Source organism: Bos grunniens, chromosome 25 (assembly GCF_055505025.1).
Source record: "Bos grunniens cultivar Pamir isolate PY7600 chromosome 25, Bosgru_T2T1.0, whole genome shotgun sequence".
Taxonomy (NCBI): Eukaryota; Metazoa; Chordata; class Mammalia; order Artiodactyla; family Bovidae; genus Bos; species Bos grunniens.
In genome coordinates, this window is record NC_141189.1 from 12967012 (window position 1) to 12992718 (window position 25707).

A 25707-nucleotide genomic window follows, 5' to 3' on the forward strand; every position below is an offset into this window, starting at 1 on the left:
TGTGTGCGGTGATGAGGCTGGGAGTGCAGAGGAACATGGTGGTGGTTTGGTCGCTAAGCTGTGCCTGTTTGCAACCCCATGAACTATAGCTTACAAGGCTACAGTCCATGGGATTCTCCAGGCCAGAATACTGGAGTGGGTTGCCATTTCCTCCTCCAGGGATCGAACCCTTGTCTCTCACATCTCCTGCACTGGCAGGCAGGTTCTTTACCGCTAGCACCACCTGGAGAGCCCTGATGTTCCCTAGCACCTTCCTACTCTGACCCTCCACCTCTCTGCTCCCTGGATCCTTCCCGGTCAAGAGCCCAGCACCTGAAGGCGCTGCTGCCACCCCCATTTCTCCTTGTGTGGACCGTCTTCTTTCCGTACTTCTTGCAAAGTTCCCTGGTGCTCAGTTCCTGTTGCCTGCCTAAAATCCCCCGGGGGCTTCCAGGCTCTATTAGAGCACTTAACCTTCAACTCTAGTTTTTGTTTTAACCAGTCTTACTGGAATCTGTGAGATCCTTCAGGGCAGGGCTCCGGTCTTACTCTTCAGTGAATCCACAGTTTCAGGCCCTGAACCGTGACAGGCAGGCAGCAGTTACTGAGTTGTCAAATGATTCATTCCATGGTATGGATACTGAAGCTGGGGAAATTACTTATTCTGCTTCTGAAACTATGAAGACTTCAGGAATGTGTAGAAGCCAGCCCTCAGATGCCCTCTTCCTTCTGAGGTTAAGACAAGAAGTTGAAAAGCTGTTGTGATTGGTTGTCTTAAGTCTTAAGACCACTGCCATGAACTTTTACTCACCTCTTATTATAGAGCATATGAGTATTTGCCCGTTATTAAACAATAACTAGTAACAGGACCACCAAGTTTTTTCTTGTGATAGAATTTGCATGCCATAAAATTCACTCTTAACGTGCACGATTCAGTGGCTTTTAGTATAAACACAAAGTTATGCAGTTCTCATCACAATCAATATTAAAACATCTTCACTAGAAAATGAAACCCGACAAACCTTAGCTATTAATACCCCGTGAATCTCCCGTACCCCTCAGTCCTAGGCAACTACAAATCTACTGTTGGTCTCTCTAGATTTATTTATTCTGGACGTTACATGAGTGGAATCATACAGTATGTACTCAAAGGACATGAGTTTGAGCAAACTCAGGGAGATGGTGAAGGACAGGGAAGCCTGGCGTGCTGCAGTCTGTGGCGTCACAAAGAGTTGGACAAGACCGAGCAACTGAACAACATATAGTATGTGGTCTTTTATGACTGGCTTTTTTCACTTAGCATAATGTTTTCAAGGTTCACCCTGTTGTAGCATGTACCACTTTTCTTTTTTTTTTTTTTTTTTTTTACTGCCAATTAATCAAGATTGCCGGGAGAAATATCAATAACCTCAGATAATGCAGATGACACCACCTTTATGGCAGAAAGTGAAGAGGAACTAAAAAGCCTCTTGATGAAGTGAAAGAGGAGAGTGAAAAAGTTGGCTTAAAGCTCAACATTCAGAAAACTAAGATCGTAGCATCTGGTCCCATCACTTCATGGGAAATAGATGGGGAAACAGTGTCAGACTTTATTTTTCTGGGCTCCAAAATCGCTGTAGATGGTGATTGCAGCCATGAAATTAAAAGACGCTTACTCCTTGGAAGGAAAGTTATGACCAATCTAGATAGCATATTCAAAAGCAGAGACATTACTTTGCCAATAAAGGTCCATCTAGTCAAGGCTATGGTTTTTCCAGTGGTCATGTATGGATGTGAGAGTTGGACTGTGAAGAAAGCTGAGCACCGAAGAATTGATGCTTTTGAACTGTGGTGTTGGAGAAGACTGTTGAGAGTCCCTTGGACTGCAAGGAGATCCAACCAGTCCGTCCTAAAGGAGATCAGTCCTGGGTGTTCATTGGAAGGACTGATGCTGAAGCTGAAACTCCAATACTTTGGCCACCTCATGCAAAGAAGTGACTCAATGGAAAAGACCCTGATGCTGGGAGGGATTGGGGGCAGGAGGAGAAGGGGACGCCAGAGGATGAGATGGCTGGATGGCATTACCGACTCGATGGACTTGAGTTTGGGTAAACTCCGGGAGTTGGTGATGGACAGGGAGGCCTGGCATGCTGCGATTCATGGGTCTCAAAGAGTTGGACACAACTGAGCGACTGAACTGAACTGAATATCCCATTGTCTAGATTTGCCACATTTTAATTCATCAATTGACGAACATTGGAATTGTCTGTTCTTCAGCTATTATGAATAGCACTGCTGTGAACATTCATGCACAAGTTTTTGTGTGGCCATTGTTTTCATTTCTCTTAGATATATACCTAGGAATAAGATTGCTGGGTCAAATGGTAACTCTGGAACTGCCAGCCTGTTTCCTGAAGTGACTGTGCCATTTTGCAAGCCCACCAACAGTGTGTTAGGGTTGCGGTTGCTCCACATTCTTGTCAGTCCGTGTCGTTGTCTGTTATTTCTGATTAAAACCCTCCCGTGTGTGCGTGGTATCTCATTGTGGTTTTGGCCGGCATTTCCCTGACGGCTGCTGATGTTGAGCATCTTTTCATGTGCGTATTGGCCATCTGTATATCTTCTTTAGAGAAAAGTCTATCACATCCTTTGCCTGTTTTTTTTTAACTGGGTTGTCTTTTTATTATTGAGTTGTTATAGTTCTTTATATAGTCTGGATCCTAACCCTTTATCATACATACGATTTGCAAATACTTTCTCCCATTCTGTAGATTGTCTTTTTCACTGTCTTGATAATATACTTTGAAGTACTTTTTTTGTTTTAAGCAAAACTGACTGAAGACTGGTTACTTGATTTATCCCACCTTGTAGTGATTATTTGTTCCATGTCTGTTAGGAAGGTATTCTGCTAATTTTCTCTTTCTCCTCCTCCTCTTCTTTTTTATTTTTATTTTATTTTTTTAGCTTTTTATTTGGAAATGTCAAACAAAAAGATGGTAAGAATAAGACTACCACAAAACCTGTATCCCCTTTATCCAGATCCATCCTTTAATTTTTGCTCCATTTATCGTCTCTGTTTCTAAGTATGTCTGTATGTATACATACAGACATCCACACACACACACAGACAGTTGCATTCTGAGCCAATTGACAGTAAGCTGCATAAATCATGGTCCTTTAATGCTTCATAATTCACTGAGTCTTTCCTAAGAATAGGGATGGTCTCTTAGGTCACCACAGTATAATTACCATCTTCACTAAATTTAACATTGATGTGACACTTTTGTGTCGTCAATTCTCCATAATTTAATTCCGTCATTTTACAGTGTCGTCTGTGGCATTTTTTTGCCCCTGCAGCACAGGGTCTGGTCTAAGATCAGGTGTTGCATCTGAGTGAGACGATGAAGGTCTCTAAGTGTGTTTCCTAAACACGTGCCTGTACTAGCACTTTCGGCTCCCACGCCTTGTACTTCAGAATTCGTAGCTGAGCTCATCTGCCTGCCCAAGGACTCCTCACGTTTAATGGGGCTTCCATTTCTTAGGCACTTGCCCCAAAAAAGAGGAAAGGAGGAAGCTGGGTGACCAGACTGCCCTTTGAGTCTGACAGACATACTTTGGATTGACCTCTAGATATTATGGACTTATAACCAAGCCTTCCTGGTTTCCCTGGTGGCTCAGCAGGTAAAGAATCTGCCTGCAATGTGGGAGACCTGGGTTTGATCCCTGGGTTAGGAAGATCCCCTGGAGAAGGGAAAGGCTGCCCACTCCAGTCTTCTGGCCTGGAGAATCCCATGGACTATATATAGTCCATGGGGTCGCAAAGAGTCAGACATGACTGAGCGACTCTCACTTCACTTTATAACCATGCCTGTCTCTTCCCAGTAGTGCTCTTAAAAAAAAAAAAAAAAAAAACTTATTTGGCTGCACTGGGTCTTAGTTGTAGTACACAGGATTTTTTACTTGCTGAATGTGGGTTCTAGTTCCCTGACCAGGGATCGAACCTGGGCCCCTGCATGGGGAGTTCAGAGTCTTAGCCACAGGACCACCAGGAAAGCCCCCCAGCACTGCTCTTTATCCAGACCCCATCCTTCCACTGTGGGCATTTCCTTCCAAAACGTCTGCTCTCTGGACACAAACAGCGGGGACCGAGGGTCCGCTTCAATTCTTTTTATCCCGTGACCTTGGACTATTCCTGCCTGCCTCGCCTTTATCCCACTTAGTCTTTCTCCGTGTCACAAGGCGGCCCAGGCAGGCCTTCCATTCCCCCAGTGTCCTGTTGTACATCTCCAGATAAGATGCTCTCTGAATCCCAGCAATTCTGTTTTAGGATGTTACAGGAAAAGGAAGCGCTATGTTCAAAAACAGGTGCAAAACGCTTTCAGAGTAAATTAGTAATCATACCCAAAGTGTGTTCTGCAGTATAGTTTTCAAAGTGCTTTCTTGGTGCTTTATGTTATTACTCAACGTAGGTGTAGTTATCTGTCCCCATAACAAACACCGAGGTAAGCATGGCACGTGCGATCTGCCGCCTTCTGTCCCCGAGGACGCTGCTGCAGGAGGCAGGCCGCACACCTGGCTCCTCCGACTTCCCATCTTTCGGCATTTCCACTGGCTGCACACCCTAATCGCTTTGTTAATTAGAACTCAGTATTGCGGGTTTGGTCGAAATTGGTTTATGCACCATTCAAGAATAATAAACATTTACACCCCAGATTCTTAATGATCTGAGGCAGCAGAGAAGTATATAAAAAGATTAGCCTCCTGATCATTTAATTCTGCAGGGGAGGGGCTTTGGGGATGTCTCTGTCGGCAGACAGCTTAAGGGAATCAGATGGGATGTTTCCCAGGACTCTTGGAGACTTAGAGCTCATGGTGTTTAATAATCATGGTTTACATCATTCCAAGTCAGAGAGTGTTTCTGTTGCATAAATAGAACATTCTACAGAACTGAGAAAACCTGACTTACAACAGGACAAGTGCTGTACAAGATGGAAGATGCCAACTGTCAAGTTGATCTCCACCCCACCCCCACCACCACCAAGTAATCTTATATGAAAGTTTTCAAACCTACAGAAAAGTTGAGAGCATAACATAGTGAACACCTGTATTCCTCTCCAGGGCCTTCCCAGGTGGCTCAGTGGCAAAGAATCTGCCTGCCACAAAGGAGATGTGGATTCAATCCCTGGCCCAGGGAGGGTCCTCTGGAGAAGGAAATGGCAACCCAGTCCAGTATTCTTGCCTGGGAAATCCCATGGACAGTGGAGCCTGGCAGGCTACAGTCCATGGGGCTGCAGAGTCGCACATGACTGAGCAACTGAACCACCACCACATTCCTCTCCACTCCCAGCCTGACTGACATGCACGTCCCACTCTAGATTCTGCCCTTGTTGACATTTTCCTAGGTCAGCTTTATCACGTTTATCCAGGCAGTTTGGGGTGCAGTTTGTTATTATAGACATTAAATGTATTTGGGGTGCAAAAGAGCCCATAGTCTCTTTTGGCTCAGATACCTTTCATTGCTCAGAATCCTTTGAGCCTGGAGAACCTAGCGTCCAGCTGACGGCAAAGACTTCATTTCCTCTCATGTCACTTGAAAGCCTAGTGTGTATGCCAGGCTTCCATAATACTCGCTCACTCAGACCTGTGACAACCTTGGAAAGTGCCAACAGGGAAATATAAATACCCAAACCCCCCTCTGCACCCCCACTTGTCTTTGGCCGTGTCGGGCCTCAGCTGCGAACTGAGGGAGCTTTGGCGTGTCTTCCAGGATCTTTCATCGCAGCGCACGAGTTCCCTGCTTGAGGCACATGTGCTCAGTTGCTCTGTGGCATGTGGGATCTTAATTCCTCAGCCGGGGATCGAACCCATGTCCCCTGCATTGCAAGGCAGATTCTTAACCACTGGACTGCTAGGGAAGTCTCCCCCACCACCCCTGCTTTTTACTGTAAGAGAAATCTGTACCAGAATGAGCTTGGATGGGGTGGGGGAGCAGTATTATGTATATTTTGGCATTGGGTGGGTGTTAGGAGGTAAGCCTTGGCAAGGTGAAGTGACTATGGCAGTATGGTAATTTGCCGTCTTTTCTGCTCACTGGAAATAATATTTTCCTTTTTGGATCACTCAGTGCATTAGAGTTTCCAGGAATAGAAAGTAAAGCCGTAGAATAACTGCAAGAAGTCCCCAAGTTAATTTTTCAGCTGTGGTATAATATCTCCTTGAGTCATTTTATTGCCTTTCCAAGATTCTTAAACTCTGTTTATCATTATCTCTGCCTCTTTTCAAAATGGAGGCAATGACTTATTAAAGAGTCTGTTACGAGACATAGAAGAGCTACTTTAATGTTTCATAATCATCTAAACTTCATATTCAGTGAGGCCCTGTAGAAGGTTAAGGAAGAAGTATTTGGTATTTTAAGGTAGTAAGAGATAATTATAAGCTTTCAACTTAAGGTCAAGATAATAAGTAAATCTGGAGGAGGGAGAAATAAGTCTCCAATCCCTCAGGTGGAAAAGTGCAGCTTATTCAAGGGTAAGTGGCCTCTTCTCTAAGAATAAAGCCTTGCCCAAGGAGCGCTGAAATAGATTATCACTGGAGGCAGCGGCCTGGGAGATGTACTTGCTTCACTTTTATTTTTTTCTCCGCCTTACTTAGATCTTTCTAAAATCCAGAAACAAACAGAATGAAATTGGCTCTGGAAAGCATATGGGACATGGCAAGCTCCGTTGATTTGTTCAAGCCTTCCCCTCTGTCCTTCCTCTTTGAGAGCAGAATGGGTGATCAAGATCAGCAAGAGATATGCTTTGGGGCCAAGGCTGGGTTCCCAGCCCTGACCTTTGGGGTGCAGGTGGGGTTGTCTTGCTGGTTTTGGGGGGTGTCATGTAGGTCTTTGACTTTGGGCTCTAGTGGAGAGTTTACCTGTGAATCAAGTTAACGCCAGACCTGTCTTCATCATGTCCTATGTCAGAGGATGCATCTGTGTGTTAAAAGTTATTTTCCCTCCAACTAAAGCACACATTGGCTTCTCTGTGGTGCCTTTGTGTCTTCCTGAAATCTCCCCAATTGAAAAACAGAGCATCTGGGGAGCAGGAAAATAACACATCATCAGAATGCGTGCAGAGAAGGGAAAAGAAATAGAGCTAGCCAGACAAATCCCACTCCAGTGTTCTCGGCTGGGAAATCCCACGGACAGAGGAGCCTGGAGGGCTACAGTCTAAGGGGTCGCAAAGAGTCAGACGCAACTGAGTGGCTAAACAGTAACAGAACAGGTGGGCCACATTCATGAACCTTGAGGATGCCTTGTGTGACCCAGATGGAGAGAGCTGCAAACCTTTGGGAGACAGGAGACTTAAGAAAAGGGAAGTTCTAGAATTAGGAGGCTAAATGTTAGTTTATCCAAGTTAATTTGGAGATTTAGATCAGTTATCAAAATTCTTAATTTGATAGTGGGGAGGGGCAAGTTAAGTTTGGATTTGAAAAATCTATGAAGGATGACACTTCATGACCACTTCTGTTTTGTTTTATTTATTTGTATGTTTATGTGTACCTATAATAATTAGAATATGATGATATTGTGAAAAACTTAAGTTACAATCAGATTATCCAAAAACAAATCATGTTTTCACAGAAAAATTTTGTATAGGATAAAAGAGCCCTTATAAAATCAAAGGGGATGGGAGGAAAGATTATTCAACAGATGGTTAGATTTTCAACTCACCGCTGCTGCTGCTGCTAAGTCGCTTCAGTCGTGTCCAACTCTGTGCGACCCCGTAGACGGCAGCCCACCAGGCTCTCCTGTCCCTGGGATTCTCCAGGCAAGAACACTGGAGTGGGTTGCCATTTCCTTCTCCAGTGCATGAAAGTGAAAAGTGAAAGTGAAGTCGCCCAGTCGTGTCCGACTCTTTGCGACCCCATGGACTGCAGCCTACCAGGCTCCTCCGTCCATGGGATTTTTCCAGGCAAGAGTACTGGAGTGGGTTGCCTTCTCCGTTTCAGCTCACACCAGAATAAATTTCAAATGAAGTAGATAGGATATGTTACTGGGGGGAAAAAAGCAATAAAAATCTATAGATTGTGTGTGTGTGTGTGTGTGTGATTCATTTAGGAGTGGTCATTATGCAGAACAGATGTTAGAATAAAAGTTAATTATGGATCCAAATGATAGAAAATAGGAATTTAAGGGAAAGATGAAAGAGCAGGTAGTTTAGCCATTTGGGAACAGGTATTTTTGTTTTCAGTCTTCCAAAATCAGTGGTGTGGTTGGAATGTTTGTTTAAAGCAAAATGTACTTATATATATTTTAAGTGCGGTTCACCCCTGTTTGTTCCCCAAAATGTCAGGTCAGTGCTTTTATGTATAGTTGTTAATCCACCCAAATAGCATTGATTTAGGGAGGGATTTATGCTGATTGATGGAGTCATTAGTAGAAAGACTTTGTCCGTGGTGCCGAGAACACAGGGTTAGGAATGGCTGGGCTGTGATGGGAGCGAGAAATGCCTAGCTGTCCATTCGTGAAGCCCGCTTATCAGAGTTGTATTTCCTGTTCCATAAACTTGGGGGGAGATTGTTTCCGCAAAGTGCCTCTCTGACTGTTAGGAAGATCTAGACATAACCTAGATTGATTGTGCAAGAGAGTCATAAATAACGCCCTTCTCTTCCCTAGCGCCTGACCTCCTCACCCCTACATCCTCCTTGTAAATCACAGGCATTCACAAGCCCCCTCTCGACAGCTGCATTAGCAGAGAGGAGCAGATCTTGCTGCCCATTGCAGGCTCCCCATGAGCCAGAAGTTTTACCTTCTCCCATGTTGCATGTTCTAGTAACATCTACAGAGTAAGTTTTGCATGATCCCGAGAATTACAGTGGAATCAGAGCTTCCTGTTTCAGGTCAAATGGAATTTGTTTTTGAAACTCAGCTTGCTCTATTATTTGTGGTGTGAGAGAAATATCCTGACCTCTCATATCCGGTTCTCATTTGTGTGTGATTTTGAAGCAAGAGATAGTTGCCAGATCGGGCTGACTGGCATTTTTCTCTGCTGCTCTGCCAGGATATACCTTCTTTATTATCAGGGAGTCCACAGGATGTTGAAATGACCTAAAATCCAGAGAGAAGGAGTAGCCAGGAGGAGAGAGCCTACATCTGCTTCAGAGGCCTCAGGCTCCATAGTTAACCTTGAAGAGGGGGAAAGATCATTGCCCATTTTATCAACGTTGTAATTAGCAGTAAAATATTATCATGTAGACAGATTATTATACTGCAGCCAATAAGCAATAAAGAAGCATTTTAATATATGAATTAATTAGATTTTAAAATCTAGGCTATAGGAATTAACAGAATCCGCTGTTGAAGGCTTCTACTGAAGACATTCTTAGAGCAACTTCTGCTGAGATGACAAAAGTTCAGAAACTGAAAACTGAGATGAGAGGGGTGGTTGAGCGGTCCTTGGACTCCGGAGTGCAGTCGGGAAACTCTGAGACTTTACGGGCTTGCCTGACAACTTTCCTAAGGGCTAGGAAGCGAAGTCTTTGCAGGAGGCCAGCCCCAGAGGAGAGTTATAGACATCAAGTTGTCAGCGTGCAGTTGTCTTGTGGTCCCAGGTCTGCCCTTAAACCGTGGGGAGACAGGGTGAGCGGGTAGCCAATGACCCTCCTCACTGCTTTTCTTCTTGCCACTAAAACCTGTAACTCCAAAGCTGTCTTCTCTGGTTGGTCAAGGAGACAGGTGTTGCTACTAGAGAGGTTGAACAGGCTTCACAGAAGCTCTTAGGTAGCAAAGTATGTTTTTCTTCTTGGCTGTATGACCTACCTGTGTGTGTAAAGTTGTGTGCTGGGCCAAGCGGCTAATGGACTGAGTCTTTTGAAAGCGACTTGCTACCTGCGAAGCAGGTGGCCAGTTTATAAAGAATCAGCATGAATCCCTCTGCCGAGGCCAGTGCGGGGCTTGGAGCTGGGCTGCATTCATCTGGTGGAAAATGTCTTTTCCACCTTTTGTCTGGCATGTGGAGCATTCCAAGTCACTTCTTTGTGAAGGCTGCACCCACTGGAAAAGTTTGAATCTGCTTTCTGTCACTCTGGGGGGCTTTCCTGCTCTGCATTGGACATCCGGTTTTAGAGGAATTTTCCAAGCAGTGTGTCCCCTGGAAAGATGATCCCACGTCCTCTGGTGCTGCTGGAACAAGAGATGCTTCGTGTGTCATTTTCTGTCTTCCACACGCACCAGCCGTGGAAACATCTCTCAGAAGGAAGGGGCTTTGTGTTCCCACCAGAGAGTCTAAGCTAGAGATAGTTCTTACTTAATCTGCTTTTACTAGCTCCTCACCTTTGAGTCAAAATGAATTTTCCATTTGGGGAACCTCAGTCTCTAAAGGAGAGCCGTGGTCTCTGCCAGACCAGCCGAGGATGATTCTGGGGCAAGATCGTGGCCTGGTTACCTGTGAGTACTCTTCCTAACCTCTTGTTGTTCAGTCCTGTCCGACTCTGCGACCCCATGGACTGCAGCACACCAGGCCTCCCTGTCCTTCACTGTCTCCTGGAGCTTGCTCAAACTCATGTCCATTGAGTCGGTGATGCCATCCAACCATCTCATCCTCTGTCGTCCTCCTGCCCTCAATCTTCCCAGCATCAGAGTTTTGCCCAGTGACTCAGCTTTTCGCATTAGATGGCAAAAGTGTTAGAGCACCAGTCCTTGCAGTGAATACTCAGGGTTGATTTCCTTTAGAATTGACTCTGTCTGATGCTTTTTGTTTTTCCTGTTCCATAGATCTTTATCTTTTTTTTTTTTTTTCAAAGGGTCAGACAGCATGACTTCAGTGATGTGTCTGGCTCTCCAGTTATGAGATGGGGAAGAGTTGTAACTTGCCCAGAGTCATAAAGCTCAATTTAAATAACTTGAATTGTAGAACCTTTTGGGTGGAGGGAGATCGGAAAGGTGACCTAGACCCAGCCATTTGTCTGATGTGTGAATCTCCTGTCTGTGGCTCCCTTACCAGATGGTCACGCAGCTCGAGGCCGAGCCCACCCTGAGACACCTTTGTGGAAGCGCTGTTATAGATTTTTTATGTGCTCAGTCATTGACTCTTTGCGACCCCATGGACGATAGCCCGTTAGGCTTTTCTGTCCATGGAATTTTCCTGGCAAGAATACTGGAGTGGTTGCCATTTCCTCCTCCATGTTCTAGCTTTGGGCAGCTGTAATTGTTACAAAAGTCTCCTTTATGTTGGGCTAAAGCCTCTTCCCCTTGTAGCTGTTCCCTCTTGGGGCCAGGTAGCACGAGTCTACTTTTCTTCCAAAAGACAGCCCTCTGGATCCTGGAAGACAGCAGCGTTCCTGCCCTCCCCACCCCTCCCCTTCCTGCAGCCGCTCCCAAGGAAACATGCCTCTGATTCTGTTCATCCCTCTCTGAACTTGCTCCAGCTTCTGTGCAGCCCCTTCAGAGGACAGCTGGCAGAGGCTGCTTCTCCTGCCCTGGTTTAATCAGCGCTCCCATCTGTACCAGCTTCCCACGTGGCTCAGGGGTAAAGAACCTGCCTACCAATGCAGGAGACGAAAGAGATGCAGGGTTGATCCCTGGGTCGGGAGGATTCCTCTGGAGTAGGAAATGGCAATGGGCTCCAGTATTCTTAGCTAGAAAATTCCATGGACAGAGAAGGCTGGCGGGCTACAGTCCATGGGGTCGCAAACAGACACACCCTGAGTGACTGAGCAAGCATGCACGCACAGCATCTGCACTCTCTCAGGTAGAAGTTTGTGTTGAGACAGCCAAAACTTGCCCGAGAATTGCTTTTGACCGACTTGGAGCTTCCTGCAAAGTGAGTGCTGAGAAAAGAAAGGAGAGGCTTAGTAGTCCTAACGGTGTTGGGTACACACTTAACAATTGGTGCTATTGTAGTTCCATTTTTTTTTTTTAACCCCTCATTTCAGCTTGTAAAGCTTTGGGGATTCATGTTTCTGTCATTAAGAGTTAGTCCTTCCTTCCTTTGCGATTTCAGAGGACTCTGATGCCTTTATTAGAGCTTTCTCTACGCTGCACGATAGCTATTTATGTCTTTCCTCATTTAGTTATGAGTTCCACCACAATAGTCATCCTTATCGTTTTTCTCCTCTCTCTCCTACACTGAGCTCTTGGTAAGTGCTTAACACATTTTTGTTGATGAATGAGTCAAAAATATTTGCTCTCTCAACTTTTGCATGTTAATAAATAAGTTACTTGATAAGTTCATTAGAGAGCAGTGCCTGACAGCTCTCTTTGCAGCCCACCAAAAACTATCCCCTTTCCAACAGGACAGTTTGACATGCTTTGTAAGATGAGGTTCTTTCTGTCACAAATCCAGGTAACTGTACAGTCAGTTCAGCTGTAACATCAGACATATTCCTGGAAAATCACTGCGCTGTACACAATAGAGTGATTAAAACTACGGGACTTGTGGGGAAAATGGGTTAGAAAGGCACACATCTCATCACTGACAGATGTTTTGTTTTTTTTTTTAATAAAGATAGTAACCTTATAAGAATAATAACTTGGTTTCACCCACATTAAACGTCTAAGAAATATAGACATGTACCAGTAAATGTGGCATTTACCTTGAAATGGGCCCAGTGTTGGTCTGTGGACACTGGAAAGATTTACAGCATCTTGAGTCATCTTGAAGCGCTGGCAGGAGGGCTGTCTGAACCCGGAGAGAGGATCGTGGCGCCAGGTGGGGACGGGTGTGCCTCAGTGCGTGGTGAGCCGGGCCACTGGCAGGGCTTTGAAGGTTGCTGGGTCAGCGTAGCCCCGTGGACTCAGTTCAGCTGGGTAGTTTTCTGCATTCCCCGAGGGTTTCTTGCACATACGCGAATACAATGTTCACATTGGCACAAACTCACACTTTGAAAGCAAGCGACACAGAAGTCCCTGTTTCTTCATTCTGTCATTTACTCAGTCAGTAAAGCATTGTTTGGGTTCTTAAAGTATTCCAGGCACTGGTAATACAAAGATGCAGAAGTTGTAATACCTGCTCACTCTCAGGAAGCTCATCGTCTTAAAGACTAGCTTGTTTTTACAGGGAGGAATGACGACAAATGTCAAAGACACAGACTTGTCCCACCCAGCCAATTTCCAAAGACCGCTCCAGCCAGAAGAGAAGTTTTTAAGTCTAGTCCCTGGTTACATTTAGCAGAGTTCTGTAAAATCTGAAAGTTGGAGTTTGAATGGTTCTTACTTTTCAGTTAGTGTCTACTTACGAAGTCGTTTCTTCAGGCTGGGCAAAGAGCAAAAACTTAAATGGTGCCCATTTCCAGTGTTGGATTTTAAAAATAAAATTTCACCTTATATTTGCATGTGGGTGATCTGTTGATCCCTTTAATTGAAAACAGACTAAGGTATAATCACAGATCCTTGAAACTAGAGGGAACCCTGGAAATAAGAAGGCTCGGCCTTCCCTTGGATTCAGATGAGAAAGCCAAGGCTCTGAGAGGTGAAGCCATTATTCAAAGTCACTTGACTAAGTTGTCACAAAGCCAGAACTTGAATCCAGCTAATGTTTGTGCTATTAGAGTATGCGTGCTAAGTCGCTCAGTCATGTCCGACTCTTTGCAGCCCTATGGACCGTAGCCTGCCAGGTTCCTCTGTCCACGGGATTCCCCAGGCAAGGATACTGGAGTGGGTTGCCATGCCCCCCGCCCCGCCAGTGGATCTTCCCAACCCAGGGATCGAACCCACATCGCTTATGTCTCTTGCATTGGCAGGCGGATTCTTTACCACTAGCGCACCCAGGAAGCCCATAATACAGTATATTCCCCTCAAAGTTATGTCATAGGGGATATATAAGTTCTCTTTATTTAGTGAGAAATCTAAACTGAACGTATTTATTTCCACTTTTCCATCTATTTATCGGTTTTGCCAATCCAGTTACTATTCGTAATAGGCTTCCTGTGGTTTTGTTATTGTTCTTTATGAAATCTGGTTCTACACAAACTCACCAACACGCATCTGCTTCGGACTCTGTGCTCTGTCTGTCTTTGTTCGGGCAGACAGAAAGCTGTGCTTCTTTGTACCTTAAAAAAGAGTTAAGCATTTGCCGTGAATTGATCTGGGGTTTTGAAGGAAAAACACCCCCCAGTTACGATGGTGGGATTTGTGGTGCATTCCAGAGGATTAAGGTGTCACTGCCTCTTTGTCATGACATGCTTTCTTTTCCAGTTGATGGGCTGTATTTTATTTATATCTGGTCCCCTCATCCCAACCCCCCAACACTAACCATTTGGAAAATTACATCTCAAGTATACCTTTGTGCCAGGTCCACAGTTTTAACTGGGAGCCCTCATGACCCATTGACTTTGGCTACTTTTACTGGGAGCAGTAGTCATTTGTAGCGTTCAGGAATTGAAGCAAAGAAAGTGGGTGACACCTGCAGAGATCTGGAAGAGGTGGTTGTTTGCTTGTTTTGTAAGAGAAGAAATGAGTATACTTTGAGCCCTTAGTGCTTGCAAAGCATTTTCAAATTGTTCTCACTTTTTGAAAGGCCCCAGGAGATAGACTCCCCCGCCCCCACCCTCAGGGGATATGTGAATTCTAGGCCCAGTGCTTTGCAAACACCAAATTCTAACTGGAATCATTTGTTCTCGGTGTGGTTGTTGGGAGAAAGTAATTTATAGATCCGAGTATATCAGTATCTAAAGAAACATAACTGATGTCAGTAATTAGAAATTGCAAATGACTTGTAGCCATTTGTCTGTGGTGAGGTGAACGTGCTGGTCTGTGCAGTGGCCTCAGAAGTCACCAAGGTTCCACAGCAGCGCATCCCTGATTTGGGGACATGAGCTTCACGCCCCACTGTGTTATCTTCTCTACCTAGACTGCCTTTAAGGTGGGGGCTTCAGAATGATCTTCATTTCTGCTTTAGGATTGAAAGCCTTCCTTCGCACCTCAACAAGGAGGACATTTAAGGAACAGGAACTTTAAATTCAGTTAGCCAACTTGGCTTCTGTGAACAAGGGCGGGTTTAGCAAGCTGACTGTCAGGCCTCACATGGCTGCAAGGTGCGTGCTGTGATGGGGACAGTAGATGAGCTGAAGAGGATGACGTTGGAAACAGCCACAAGAACTCCAAGACCCTGCCGTTTAGGCTCTAAACCATCTCTTCATGTCTTTATTAGTTCAAGTGCCCAGGCCCACGTGGGAATCATCACTTGGCAGTGGTCCACAGTCCTCAAAGGGATAGTTTTCTCTCACAGAAAAAGCTTTCACCTCTCATGGAATCAAGATCTCAGATTTAAGCCATGCTTGTGGTCAGGTGAAGGAGCAGAGTGTATACCCAGATTCCCCTTCTGTGTGTTCTTGGGGCGGGGGGTGTGTGTGTGTTAGTTTCTACGTCATATTCAACTTTTTGTTACCTCAAGGACTGAAAGAGCAGAGGTTATTCCAGGATTCCCCTTCCAAGTGTTCTTGGGATGGGTGGGTGTGGGCGTGGGTGTCTGTTAGTCACTAAGTCATACTCAACTCTTTGCTACTTCAAGGACTGTAGCCCCACCAAGCTCCTCTGTCCATGGAATTCGGCAGGAATACTGGAGTGGGTAGCCATTCCCTTCTCCAGGGGATCTTCCTCACCCAGGGACTGAACCCTGGTCTCCTGCACTGCAGGCAGATTCTTTTCTGCCATCTGAGCCCCCGGATAAGCCCTATCTTATTTTCATCACCTCCCAACTTCCTTTTCAGTGATGCAATTCCTCAGAAAACTTGTGATTTGACTACTAGATTTTCAACTTGTGAATTTTTCTTTGCAGATTTAAAAAAATTCACTCTTATCCCCTGCTTTGTTGAAGAAGTCCTTATTTTATAAATCCTTATTTCATGATCTCCCGATTTGATTTCTGCTCTGTGAGGGTGTGTTTCCTATTGTACCATGACAAAAACCTTTCTCTCCCCACTCAACCTCATGTACTTTGGACTCAGATACTATTCCGCTACCATTCTTTCTAGCATTCATTGCTATGTAGTTTTTCTCCTAACTGTTTAGCGGTTTTCTTTGGCTAATTTTAAAAACATTGTTTACTTTGATTTTTCCCATAATGAACCCATGAGGCTGATTGTACAGTTATCGGACTTTGTACCATGTTCCTGGATTTAAAGCCAAGCCAGTATTCTGTTGAAAATTTAAATACTGTAGAAGATGAAAAAATAAAAATCCTCTGACACTTCCCCATAACTGACCCCCGGGCTATCAACTGTTGGCGTTTTCTTGCTTATTTTTTTCAGTACACACACAAGTAGACTTGTACTCATAAAGTCTTTAGACTGCTTTATGCTTTCTTAAGAAATTATTTTACTGACGTACAGCTGATTTGCATCGTGTTGCTTTCTGCTGTACAGCACAGTGATTCAGCTATGCACGTATAAACATTCTTTTCCGTATGCTCTTCCCTTATGGTTTATCACAGGATGCTGACTATAGCTCCACGTACTGTACACAGGACCTTGCTGTTCATCCACCCTGTGTGCGATAGCTCTCGTCTGCTCTTCTCAGACCTCCCGTCCATCCCTCCCCACGCCCCTCCCCGTTGGCAACAAGTCTGCTCTGTGAGTTCTGCAGACGGCTTTAGATCCAGCACATAGACCTTAGGCAGACCACAGGCAGATACCTACAGAAGCTTTACCTACCTTTGATTATCAATATGTCGCTGTCTCCTTTTACATTAGGTGCTTTTTGATTGCCCTGCTTTTTTTGTTATGCAAAAAACTCGAAAACTATTAGAATCTTTTATGATTCAAAATAGAACATTAGTTTTATTATATATTGAAAGTGGATCCTTGAGCTTCATAATGGCTTCCAATTATTTTGCATTTGTTTATGTTGTGTACTATTATTTTATTGCAGTATAATGTTCAATTATGGAAATGACTCCAAAGAGACATGATTTTTCTGGCTTAATGTGTAATTGTTTATTGAGTATTTTTCTCATTATAGTGATTTTTTTTTCCCTTTTGAATTGCAAATATAAAGAAACTTGCTTAGTTTTGGTAAATTGATTATTATGTGACTTAAGAGATCAGATATTTTTCAAATATTCACTCAATGGAAAGTGAAAGTGTTAAGTCACTCAGTCGTGTCCGTCTCTGCGACCCATGGACTGTAGCCTCCCAGGCTCCTCTGTCCATGGGATTCTCCAGGCCAGAATACTGGAGTGGGTTGCCATTCACTTTTCCAGGGGATCTTCCCAACCCAGGGATCGAACTCAGATCTCCTGTATTGCAGGCAGATTCTTTACCATCTGAGCCACCAGGGACGCCCCTAAATATCTGGGATGAATGTTCATCAGAGGGCTCTTGTGGTTCAACCAGGGGCTGTGGTGACTAGAGGCAGATTAACGCGGTGGTGTGACTGAAGCAGGATGTTGGCAGGTGAGATTCAGAAGTGCCTGTATGTGTGAGAAGGGAGAGAACAGAGCCTGTGGATGGTGGGTGGTCAGGAGCAGAGAGAGAGTACATGGGGCCACGTGAGGGTTATGAGTCTATTCTACATAAGATGAGAAGCCCCTGGGAGTTTAATTCTGTTTTATATTTTAACTGGAGAATAGTTGATTTCCAATGTGTTAATGTATGCTGTGCAGCAAAGTGATCCAGTCATCATGTACGTATTCTTCTTTAATACGCTCTTCATTGTGATTTGTCATAGGGTAGTAGATCTAGTTCCCTTTGCTGCACGGTGGGGCCTTGCTGTCTGTCCGTCCTGTGTTGTTGCTGTTGTTTAGTTGCTAAATTGTGTCCCTGTCCCACTCTTTTGTGACCCCATGGGCTGTGGCCTACGAGGCTCCTCTGTCCATGGGATTTCCCAGGCAAGAAGACAGGGGTGGGTTGCCATTTCCTTCTTCAGGGGATCTCCCTGACCCAGGGATCACACTCGAGTCTCCTGTGTTGGCAGGCAGGTTCTTTACCCCTGAGCCACCTGGGGAGCCACCCATCCTGTGTGTCTTGGCTTCCATCTGCTAAGCCCAGCCTTCCGCTCCATCTGTCCCCGGTCCCTCCCCACTGGCGACCACAGTCTGTTCTCTGTGTCCGCGAGTCTCTTTGTTCAGCGATAGGTTCATTTGTCATATTTTATATGCTACATGTCAGTGATGTCATTGGTGTTTGTGTTTCCCTGTCTGACTCACTTCACTTAGATGATCTCTGCGTGTATTCATCTTGATGCTAATAGCATTATTTCATTCTTCTCTTACGACTGAGGAGGATTCCATTATATACATGCACCGCATCACCTTCTTCACGCATTCATCTGTTGTTGGACGGTTAGGTTGTCTCCATGTCTTGGCTGTTGTGAATAGTGCTGCTGTTAACAGGAGTGCATGTATCTTTTTGAATCAGAGGTTTGTCTGGATATACGCCCAGGAGTGGCTAGATCCTATGGTAATTCTATTTTTATCTTTCTGAAGAACCTCCATATTCCACAGTGGCTGTGGAGTTTTAAACAAGGGATGGACAACATGGTCCAATTTATATTTAAAAGCTCGCTCAGGCCACTGAAGAACAGCAGATTCTGAAACTGTTGTGTTCTTTGTGTTAAATGGCATTATATAGGCAGTATTCACACCCAGCCACTGATTACTGTTAAAGGGGAATGAAAGCAGGTTGATCAGTGATTGTAAGTGTTGATGATGGGGACGGAGGATCCAGAGTTGAAGTGCTGGGGGGGCTTGGTTTTAGGCTTGCTGAGCTGGAAATGTGGATGTAGGACAGCCAAGCAGACATGGGCCTCCTGCAGCCGAAGAGGAAACACACTCTGCTGCCTTTCTCTCCCTTTATGTTTGGAAGGCATCTCTGGACTGAAAATTCAGGTATTTGCTGGTGGGCTTGAGTCATTGTGACAGTGCGCGTCCCGAGCCTCAACTTGCTTGTCTGACATCATTTCCCTTCCAGGATTATGGTTCCAAGTGAGAGGAGACGCTGCTGTTTCGGTGTCTTATTCCAGCTCCGTCTCCATCCAAGGACAGTTAGAATTTCCTGCTCGTTTATTTCTAAAGGGTGGTTTTAAGCATTTCAGATTGGAAAGGTGGCTCAAGCAGAAAGGCACTTTCAGAACCCAGAGTTCTAACCATTTACACCACAGAACCCAGTGGGGTTCCAGTTTCTAATAGGCTAGTGGCATCCGCGTCTGCACCGCTTTCCTGAACCTTGTAGGCACTTAGCTTCAGATTTTATACTTGAACATATTTCTCTTTTCTGTGATAAATTGAAGGTAGTGAAATAATGACAAGTGATGAAATAATGGCAAATGGAAATATGGCAAGAGATTTTGTTTCCCCGTTTGTATGCTCATTCGCTTCAGTCATGACTCTTTGTGACCCTATGGACCATAGCCCACCAGACTCCTCCGTTCATGGGAATTCTTCAGGCAAGAATGCTGGAGTGGGTTGCCATGCCCTCCTCCAGGGGATCTTCCCAAGCCAGGGATCGAACCTGCATCTCCTGTGTCTCCTGCATTGCAGGTGGATTCTTTACTGTTGAGCCCTTTCTTTCTTCCCCTGTAACTTGCTCAGTCATGTCCGACTCTTTTGTGACCCCATGGACTGTAGCCTGCCAGACTCCTCTGTCCATGGGGTTCTCCAGGCAAGAATACTGGAGTGGGTAGCCGTTCCATTCTCCAGGGGATCTTCCCCACCCAGGGATCGAACCAGGGTCTCCTGCACTGCAGGTGGATTCTTTACTGTCTGAGCCATAGGAAGTCAGTTTAAGGCTTGTCTGACTTATCCTTTGAAAAAAGATAAAGTATTTCAAATATAGGGAATAACACAACACTCCCCTCACTCCATTTTTTTAAAAAATCTCTTTAAACTTCACAAAAACCACAGCTAGGAATAAGCAGATTTACTTCTTTTCTTCCTGAGGAAAGTTATATCTGTAGTCATCTTGGGGAGGGATTCTTAGTTTATAACTCTTGAAGATGTGGCATTCATTAAAATTTGTGCAAGTCAGGGAGAGAGTGTTTAATAATCTACAGGTAAAATGTTTTAGAAGGTCAGGTTCTGGAAAGGTCAAGGAAAATAAATACATGGTGTTCTCCCTGTGAACCTGCTCCCAATACCTCATTTGGGAGCTCGTGGAGTCTTGGAAGCCATGTAGTCCAGGCCCTTCCCGTTCCACGCCTGACTCCTCCAAACTCATTGTCAGGGACGTTCAGTGTCCTCTTGGACACTTGTGTTGAAGAGCAGGATAGAGCATTAGTTTGTTCCCCTGCCTAGCAGCCCAGGCCGTTTTAGAGTGGAAATTTCTTCTGCCGTTCTATGTCCTTTGGTCACAGTTCTCCCCAGGGTGCTGTTCACAATAAACTCTCCGCTGTGTGACAGCCATCGGGTCCTTGAAGGTGGCTCATGGCCGTGCTGTGGACCACAACTCTGTAACTCCCTGCTCTACATGGTGAGTGATCCAGGGAACTTCCATGAGCCAGGATGGGAAACATGGCCACAAACGAGACCTCGATACTGCCACCTCCCACCGTCCCATCCCTGCAGCAGCTTACATGCTGGTAGAGACCCTGCTCGAGGAAGGAATGAAGAACTTATTTCCACACTTGGGTGTTAGGAGATGGAGACAGGACAGGATTAGCAGCTTCGTGAACGGCACCCCGAGGCTCTATGGGGTTTCCCGAGGCTCTTTAACACTCCCAGGCGTGCTACAGAGCAGTGCTTGAATGGGCATATGGATGGGGGCTGTGAATTTCACTTCCTAACAAGACCCTTGGTGATGCTGGTATTGCTGGTCTGTGGACCACACTTGGGGGTTGTGAGACTGTGGAAGACCTTAGAGTCATAGGATACAGTGGAAGACAGTTTGGGATCAGAAAGTCCAGAACTTATCAGAGAAACTGTCAAGAGTCCTCTTTTCTCTGCTCCTCCTCCTTCAACTAAAGAATCACAGGCTCCATGATATCAGAAAAACAACAGCTTCATGGATCCGTTCCAGTGGCATACGTGGTGCTCGGGTCAGACAGATCACAGGCCGCCTGGCCCTCGGGCCCGGGTCACAGCAGATCGTTTGCACAGACTCGGGAGGAACGCTGTGGCCTGTCCTCAGAACAGCCCGTATGGACAGGCTTCTGGATGCTGGCGGCGTGTTCACTGCCGCAGGATGGGAGACATTGCCCAGGGCAGAGTCCACTTCTCATGGCGACCTTTGCGAACAGGACGAGAGTGGTCCTCGGAGTTCTCCAACCACACTCTGGGGAAACACTGCTTTAGGGATATTTGATGATGCTCTACCACTCGCCGAGTGACCTCTGTGTGAACACAGCAGGAAAATGACTGGGGTCGCTGGTGTTCCTCCTCCTGGTTACTAACCCCCTGCCCGACCCCCACCCCCGTTTCCCGCAGCTCTCTTGGGATAGGAAGAGCTCCAGCAGAGTGGTCCACGTGCCTTGGTGTCTGTGGCTCCTTCTTGCCTTCCCTCCAGGACAGAAAGATTTAGTGGCTGCTTGAAAAATCACAGTGATTTGCTTCACTCTTTCGTGCTAGAGTAACTTCCAACCTTCCCCTTGACACCTGGACCCAGACCCAAGGGTGACTTTGCAGAAGTTGATTCAGGGATGTCGCACAATGCAAGTGACTCTCTCCTTTTAGAGGGATCCAGTGCATGTGCTCTCGCAGGCTCTGCAGCAGTGAAAAAGTTACCTGATATTGACCGGAACTCAGGGCCACCTTAGCTCAGCTGTCACACCTTACCACAGCCCTGTGTGCCAAGGGTTAGGAAGAAACTTGGCGGTGGGGAGATTTTATTGACATCAGGGAGCCGAGGAAAGGCCTGGGATAGACTAAATGGAAACTTCTACCTGCCACCATCACATACCCCACCCAGCCTCTTTACTAAACAGGTCTCAGTGATTGTCTGACCTGTCCCCGAAATCAGGTGACACACAATCAGAGTGAACAAAGCAGGAGGGTAGGGTGACTGATCGTATTTCAGTAGGTCTTTGGTGCTGGCGGCTGTCACCTTTGTCCTTGAGAAAACAATCTCGGGTGAAGTAGTGTTGAAAATAGGGTTTAACGTAGAGCCAGTCACTTGCCAACTTTAACAGGCGCACTGAGCTTTCAAAGTGTGAACACTGCTAGCCAGGTGCCTCATCCCAGGGGCCCCCCAAACCTCAGAGTCGTGTTGATGCAACAACAGACATACACAGATCCAAGAAAAATCACTTATTCTGTTAAGAGAGAAGGTGGCAAGGATACATGACACCAAAAAAATGATTGCTTCAAGGGGACCAGGGGCAGATGACCCTCACGATCACTGCCCCGTCTGGCTACGGACGTGAAACTCCAAGCTGATGATGCTCGAAGCGACCGTGGACAGCAGTACACGAGGAAGGCGGCAGGTCTCTAAAAAGATCTGTGAGCCTCTCTGAGCTTGACAGCTTTTGAGTCCTCTCCTGTACTTAGTAACAAAAATCCTGGAGGGAGGGCTGCCTTTAGAAGGATGACATTCTTTTCTTCTCCCCCGTATCCTCACTTGATAGTTCTTAATGTGAAAGGCAGGATGATTAGATACTAGAAGACTTTTTTTTTTTTAACCAAACATCTAAAGGTATAATTCACTGTCACTGCCTGAGTCCCACCTCTTGGCAAATTTCCAAAATAAACCAAGGGCCTGTCTCCTTTTTGTCTTCCAGTCTGAGGAACGTGTCCTTCAGGTTTGACTGCGGCATTGGCCTCGTCCTTAGATTTCTCCTCGCTCAGAGTATACGTGCCGTGCTGCACGAATACATCCACGTATGGTGGAAAATGCTTCCAGCACCTTTCCTTGCTGGGACCCCTGTACTGACAGACAGACACAGGAGCATCATGTCAAGCGTTGAGTGCGTCCTGGGCTTGGGGTGAGCACACGCAGAGTGCAGTGTCACGTGGGCACTCGGTCCACAGCCAGACGAGACCGGCAAGGACGGGCCTGGAAGCTGAGACCCATGCCAGCAGGTGGAGGGTCACCAAGGCAGAGAGGCGCTGGCGAGGGAGAGCAGGCAGGAGGAGGTGGTCTCTTCGGGAAAGGCCTGCTGATGAACTCGGGTTGGCAGGAAGGTGCAAGCCAAAACAATGGGAGTGTGTCATCGGGGCCAAAGCACAAAAGCCTGGGTTTTCTCAGAACCTGGTCTTTGGAGTTTTTCCAGTGTCCTGGGAAGTGATTGGAGACCTTGCCCTTCATACCTTGTCACGTCTCCACACAGCCCAGAACATGATTCTGTTGATTTGGGTCTAAGACTGAACTTTGGAGCCAGTGCAGCAGGAAATGTTAGATAAAGTGCCTGACTATGTGCTGTACTATGCCTAGTCACTCAGTCATGTCCAGCTCTTTGCGACCCCATGGACTGTAGCCCACCAGGCTCCTATGTCCACAGGGATTCTCCAGGCAAGAATACTGGAGTGGGTGGCCATGCACTCCTCCAGGGGGTCAAACCCAGGTCTTGCGCATTGCAGGCGGATTCTTTAGCATCTGAGCCACCAGGGAAGCCCCATGGAAACTCAAATAAATAACACATAGCAGCTGTCCTCATCAGCACGGTCATCTAAGCTTCTCTCTGAACCTTGCAGATGGCAGGCACTGTAGTTGAAGGCCACAGGTTCCCTGACCGCCGGTTCCTGTGTCTTCCCTGTGTTCTCACCCTCGCTGGCCAGCTCCTGGAAGGCAGGGCTGTTTCTTTCTTTTTTATTATAACTTTCTTTTAAACTTTGTTTGTTTTTATATGTGGCTGTGCTGGGTCTTCACTGCTGCTCGGGCCAGCTCTAGTTCTGGTGAGCGGGGGCTGCTCTCCAGTTGGGGTGCGCGGGCTTCTCATCGCGGCGGCTTCTCTTGCCAGGGAGCACAGGCTGTAGGCACGCCAGCTTCAGTAGTCGCAGCCCACTGGCTCCAGAGCGCGAGCTCAGTAGTTGTGACCCACGGGCTGAGCTGCCCCTCGGCATGTGGAATCTTCCGGACCAGGGACTGAACCAGTGTCCCCTGGACTGGCAGGCGGAGTCTTTACCACTAGACCAGGGGTGCCCAGGGCTGTGTCTTACTCATCTTTGTATCCTCAGCACCTAGCACCATACTGGGTATCTGAGGTGACGCTAATTCATTTTTCCTTGTATGGAGCGAGAACACAAGGAGAATTAATTACATATGACCTTGACATGCCTAGGCTTTTAAAAAGACTTTTTAGTGCCCCCACCTCTACCCCCCAGTAGATCACAGCCTCTTTCTCTCCTCCGGATTTTGGTCCCTCATCAACATGCTCCTTCCCTGCTCTCATTTGCCAGAGGCTACAAGAGACATGAAATGTTTGCACGAGGCTGCCTCAGGCTGCAGGCAGAAGCCATTCTGATGGGCTCTCATCTGAACAGCCAAGGTTGGTTCTCCCCGTGAAGGCAAAGTTTTGGGTCATAAAGCATCAGGAACATGGGCGTCCTCTTACAGATGGATGCTTTTTGGTGTGGGGTTTACGGGGAATAAACTTGAATCGAGACTAAGTACACTCAACTGCGCTCTGTTGACTTTTCTTTAACCCCTGTCAGATTAACCCCTGTCCCACGTTAATCTGGTAAACTCGATGCTATCCAAACTAGCCTCTGTCAGACCAGCAGCCTCTAATCTTCTGGGCTCCACACAGCTTCCCCGGGGGGCTGCTGGTGTTTTGGCAGACGCTGTGGCTATTCTTTCGTACTTAGGATTCTCTTTTTACCCAGAGCCCTGGAGGCCCCGGAGCTTTGCGATGCAAACTTGAGCCCAGAGCTTCGCCTCCCAGATGGTAATTAATGTTTACACAAAATGACAAGCACAAAATGGAATCTCTTTGAGCCCTGCCAAGCACCCATCATTCCCCTGATCACCCACTCTTACAGTGTTTGAAAATTAATTTGCCTTGAACAAACAGAGGGCTTTCCTCAATTTATTTGTACAGTTTCAGTGACCGAGAAGGAAGGAACTGCAAGACTGGATGTCATCCCTCCATTCGTTCGAGTAATTGAATCTGCTAATGGAACGAACTGGTCTCTGTTTAATCCTTTGAAGAAAAGAGGGAGAGGAGGAAAATGAAGAGAAGTGTGTGTTAGCGAAGGTAGATTGTCTTCAGTCAAACACCATTGGTGTGTACAGTTTTAGAGATGGTACTGGGAGTTCCCCTGAGGTCTAGTGGTTAAGGCCCCACATTCCAATGCAGGGGACATGGGTTCGATCCCTGGTCAGGGAAGTAAGGTCCCACATGCTGTGGGGTGTGGCCAAAAATTAAAAATAAAACACAGATGATACCTAAAACATAGGGAGAGTTCAGAGTATTGGTATATGAATTCAGCAGTCATTTTCGTTTTAATAAGTATATACAAAACATGCACACGTACTTGCTAAGTCTCTTCCGTCATGTCTGATTCTGTGTGACCCTGTGAACTGTAGCCCACCAGGCTCCTCTGTCTATGGAATTCACCAGGCAAGAGTGCTGCAGTGAGTTGTCATCTCCTCCTCCAAGGGATCTTCCCGACCCAGGGATCAAACCTGCGTCTCCTGTGCATTGGCAGGCAGGTTGTTCACCACTAGCGCCAGCTGGGAAGCCTTATACAAAGCTTGCAGTCTTTGCTAAAAAGGAGATTTTGTCTGAGGTCACAGAGTAGACAACAGAAGGTGTGTTTAAAGAATGGATATAGCTGGCAGCTTGAAATAATTGCGTGTAGATTTACAGAAATCTGGTGCTTGCCTGTGTTTCTGGGCTGTTTGGGTTGGCCGTTTCCACATTTATTGACGTTCCCCCTTTTAAATTTAAAGTCTGGGTTC

The 25707-nt window shown here is 46.1% G+C and overlaps 1 protein-coding gene and 1 long non-coding RNA gene across 19 annotated transcripts in view; one reads left to right on the top strand and one right to left on the bottom strand.

Moving 5' to 3' along the window:
* AUTS2 (activator of transcription and developmental regulator AUTS2) overlaps window positions 1-25707 on the top strand; it is a 1218095-nt gene that overhangs the window by 1151425 nt on the left and 40963 nt on the right. Inside the window, exons 1-2 of one of the 18 annotated variants that reach the window (XM_086374665.1) lie at window positions 22743-22789; window positions 24204-24292. The exons of 16 other annotated variants lie outside the window; for them this stretch is intronic. In XM_086374665.1, coding sequence (XP_086230791.1) covers window positions 22758-22789; window positions 24204-24292 — 121 coding nt within the window. In that variant the 5' untranslated portion in view covers window positions 22743-22757. Of the gene's footprint in view, window positions 1-22742; window positions 22790-24203; window positions 24293-25707 lie in introns of those variants that run through there. One more of the 18 variants, XM_086374667.1, reaches the window with a different exon arrangement.
* On the bottom strand, window positions 17-20074 carry LOC147345032 (uncharacterized). The gene is made up of 2 exons (XR_015154499.1): window positions 12535-20074; window positions 17-11769 (listed from the first exon to the last, which is right to left on the bottom strand). It is a non-coding gene; the product is annotated as an uncharacterized LOC147345032 (long non-coding RNA).